The 3,802-nt window shown below is 40.5% G+C and overlaps 1 protein-coding gene across 2 annotated transcripts in view; it reads left to right on the top strand.

The window, feature by feature from the left end:
* Nucleotides 1-2,766, top strand: part of LOC119303506 (papaya proteinase 4-like) — a 6,928-nt gene extending 4,162 nt beyond the window's left edge. The window contains exons 4-5 of one of the 2 annotated variants that reach the window (XM_037580649.1): nucleotides 1,384-1,493; nucleotides 2,517-2,766. In XM_037580649.1, coding sequence (XP_037436546.1) covers nucleotides 1,384-1,460 — 77 coding nt within the window. In that variant the 3' untranslated portion in view covers nucleotides 1,461-1,493; nucleotides 2,517-2,766. Of the gene's footprint in view, nucleotides 1-1,383; nucleotides 1,625-2,516 lie in introns of those variants that run through there. The other variant, XM_037580642.1, reaches the window with a different exon arrangement.
* The last annotated feature ends 1,036 nt before the right edge of the window (nucleotides 2,767-3,802 follow it).

The raw sequence follows: 3,802 nt of genomic DNA, 5'->3' as shown, positions 1-3,802 counted from the left end.
ATATTAGAATGGAGTGTGTGTGTGTGTGTGTGTGTGTGTGTGTGTGTGTGTGTGTGTGTGTGTGTGTGTGTTTTGTAGAACATGAGTATGTAACTTTTTCCTTCTGAAAAAAGCAACTGGATATACTTTTCTTGTAACCAAAATATTGAGTGTGTATCTGTGTACGTATTTTGAAGTAGTTGTCCGAACTTCTTTTTTGGGGCTCATGAGAGTATAAAGGTATCCATCTCGGGATTTCCCATGAGATGCCAGTGATCTACCAGGGCTGCATGGCCAAAATTCCAGATCAGATTGAGAGGGAGAGAAGCAATTACTCCAAACGACATATAATCTAGATTAGTATGTATGTAGATTTGGAAACTGATTAATTATGTTAAAAAATTGGTGAGTAGTAGATCAAATCATGGGGGTATTTTATATTTTACCTGAACAAATCGATCTGGCGCTCATGTTCCATCCAAACGCATGGTCGCCGCCGCAGCGTGGCCGGTTGACTAATTAATTTTCTTTGAGCCGGGGATTATGCAGTTGTGGTTTCACCTGCATGAAAATAGCAGAGTTTGGTACGGCCAATTGGACTGGTCAAAATCACTAGCTCCACAACCCGTTTAGAGAAGCACGCATCTAAAAGAATCCTACGGTAGAAAAGGTGAAGGTAACTACCACTAGGTGGTAGGATGCATTTTCCCTATATATATATATATATATATATATATATATATATATATATATATATATATATATAGGACGCCCATATGGGACACCTAGGTGCCTGGGCACCTTGCCTAAAAACCGTTGGATCACACATGATGCACTTGCTAGCTTGAATTACGATGACTTTCCTCTGTTGTTTTGGATGTCAAATTGGACCTGTATATTGTGGTTAATATAGGTTAACTATATGGCTTTTTTTTTAAAAAGGAGGCGCTTGCCCGTTAACTATATGGCTTTACCCTGTTTTAGATATCGAACTGGACCATGCACTCGTCTCATCTCTCTAATTATACTTCGTTCCCTCCCTCCCTCCCTCCCTGTAGTAACGCTAGCTTGAACATACTCTTCTACCATTTTCCGTGGGAGTGTTCGAATTTTCAGAGAAATCAGATCGTGTTATTTCCATGGTTCTGCCTTACATCTTATTATTATTATTTGTGTAGACTTTGATTCATTGGCTGTTAATTGACAAACCGTTTGTGGTTGCATTCCAGCCAGTAGGCAGTAGCAACTGCACACTAAGAGCACTGACCTCTGTCCTGGTTAGTGTTCAGTTTGAACAAGAAAGAAAGTTTGTTTTGTGGACAGTTGAAATATAAACAGAGTCAATTTTATAGCCATCCATTTGGCCTTCCAGTCTGCTAACTTGTAGCTTTTGTGCGAAAACAGGACAAGCAATCGTATGGAAGCCAGTATGGCCAGCCGTGAAGCAGGGCGGCAAGCAAGCAACTCAAGTCTCTGCCTAGAAACGATATCCGGTGCACGTAACATGACATAAGGTGCAGGTCCAAGCAAAACTCACTCCATGTGTTCTCCCACACATGGAGATTTACCCCTTTGAGCACAATTAATCGAGCTCCTTGCCTCTGAAAAGTATTAAGGAACACACATTAATTTGTCATTCAGTTCATCAAATGGATTACCCTGTGTATGCAGTTTAACTAGGAAGACATGCTACCCTACATATGAAGATGGTTTCGTACAATTAGATATCAAGCTGTCCAGGAAATACCAATTCAGGACAGTTTAACCACTACTAATCTGAAAACAAGTTCCAAAGTAACCATAAATGTCAACAAACTATGTCAGAAATGTTTAATTGAAATATTTGAATGGCTATCGCACAACTTGAGTATCGTCATTCAAGAGGGGAGATTAAATTCCATGTATACTAATGTTAAGGACACTACACCAAGGGAATAAGAAAGATTACAAACTATCCAAGTGACTTAAAAGTTAATAAAAAGAAACAAGTATTACTATGATACTACATCTTTTCAAATATAACCAGTCAGTTGAGAATAAAAATTATCCCTAAGCATTGATAAATTGTTAAGGGTGGCTGGTGTATTTAAAATTAAATAACTCGGGCACTGCTTTAAGTTTGGTGCTATGTTAATCTGAACCATGTGTGGCTGCTGGCTGGTGTAGTTAAATAAAGTAGCTTGGAGTGCTGCTTTAAGTTTTGTGCTATGTTACCTGAAGTCCTGAACCATGTGATGGCAAACATTATGGCTCGATCCTGTCACCGTGATTGTTGATTCTGGTATTTATATTTCATTGTACCAGTATGTATATTCCGTACTCCCTCTGTTCCTAAATATAAGTCCTTTTAGAGGTTTCCCTACAAACTACATACGGATGTATATAGACATATTTTAGAGTGTAGATTTACTCATTTTGCTTCGTATATAGTCCATAGTGGAATCTCTAAAAGGAATTATATTTAGAAACGAAGGGAGTAATGTTGTTAACGTAATAATGGCATAATACTGACTGGAGTCTTTCTGATACCAATGGAGGTCCAACGTATGGGAACACTCTTTCTTTTTATAACTTGTAACAAGGGGGGGAAACATGAACATGGTTACCGTTTATCAAATGCTTGGCAAGACAATCGTGGAGGAGGCTCTTAGAAGCAAAAGTAAGAAGAGTAGCGCCACAGGAAAGATGTTCGCAGCTGCTTAATGAATGGTCATCAATCTTTTGGATTGTGCTTGGTACTCTTGTTGGGAATTTCTTTGCGATGTAGAAGTGTGAAGGTTGGTGGTCGTTGCGTGTTGGGTATGGTTGTTGGCCTGATTGTGCACTTATGGGGTTTGCATGTTTTGTGAGTAGTACACATGTGATTGGTTTGTATCGGTTTTCGCCCAGTTTTCTATTAATTAACTGGGCAATTATCTTCTTAATTAATCGATGCGGCAAATCTATTGCCTCCGTTTCGAAAAAAATGCTTCCGCTTAGAACTAGGCTATTCATGAACTAGAAAAGCAGATTACCGGTGCTTCTTATGCAGCGACAAATTATGAATTGGAATAGTAGTCATAATTCATCCATGTAACAAAATTAATAGTAAACACTCAACTGGACCCAGAATTACCGTGTGTACACGTAATGGTCTAGTTATTCACGCCCCATCTTCGTATCAGCTGTACCAAGAAGCGGTGATGTGCGGTGATGTCCGAGTTGTGTCTTTTATGTATCTAGCTATCGTACTGTGCTGTGATATGACCTACTATAAACTTGATGAACTTGATATGTCTGGTTGAATTTATTTGTTTTGCGAATGCGCAAAAGCTTTGTGAGTCAATGTATTAGAAGAAGAGAGAAAAGGAAATACAAAGGATCTGGCGGTGTGCCGTGGTTACAAACATCACCACGGCAACATATGGTGGGCGACCAAGAACACCGGATGACGCCCTAGCTATCTCCTACCATTACCTATCTCCAAATGTCCGACAATCCTTTCACACCTGATAGCATCTACAATTCAATCTCGCTACCAATGCGCCTACAAAGCGCAGAGGCGACAACCGTCGAGAGCTGAAATACATTTCCGTTGCACTCCTTCCACAACATCCAGACAGTAAGGATGGCTATGGAGTCGAAACCCTTCCTTTGCGCCTTAGGGATTAGCGCACACTTCATGGGTCACCACTCGACGAGAGTTGCATTCAAACTAGGCACAAGCTGACCGGGGCAGCAACGAGAAAGGGTAGAGTGCCAAACCTCTCAGGCAAACACGCATCCCAATGCCAAGTGGTCCGTCGTCTCGGCCTCCTAATCACATAGAGGGCACGTGACATGG

This window comes from Triticum dicoccoides, chromosome 1B (assembly GCF_002162155.2).
Source record: "Triticum dicoccoides isolate Atlit2015 ecotype Zavitan chromosome 1B, WEW_v2.0, whole genome shotgun sequence".
In the NCBI taxonomy this organism is placed as follows: Eukaryota; Viridiplantae; Streptophyta; class Magnoliopsida; order Poales; family Poaceae; genus Triticum; species Triticum dicoccoides.
This window is presented reverse-complemented; position numbering and strand designations above follow the sequence as displayed.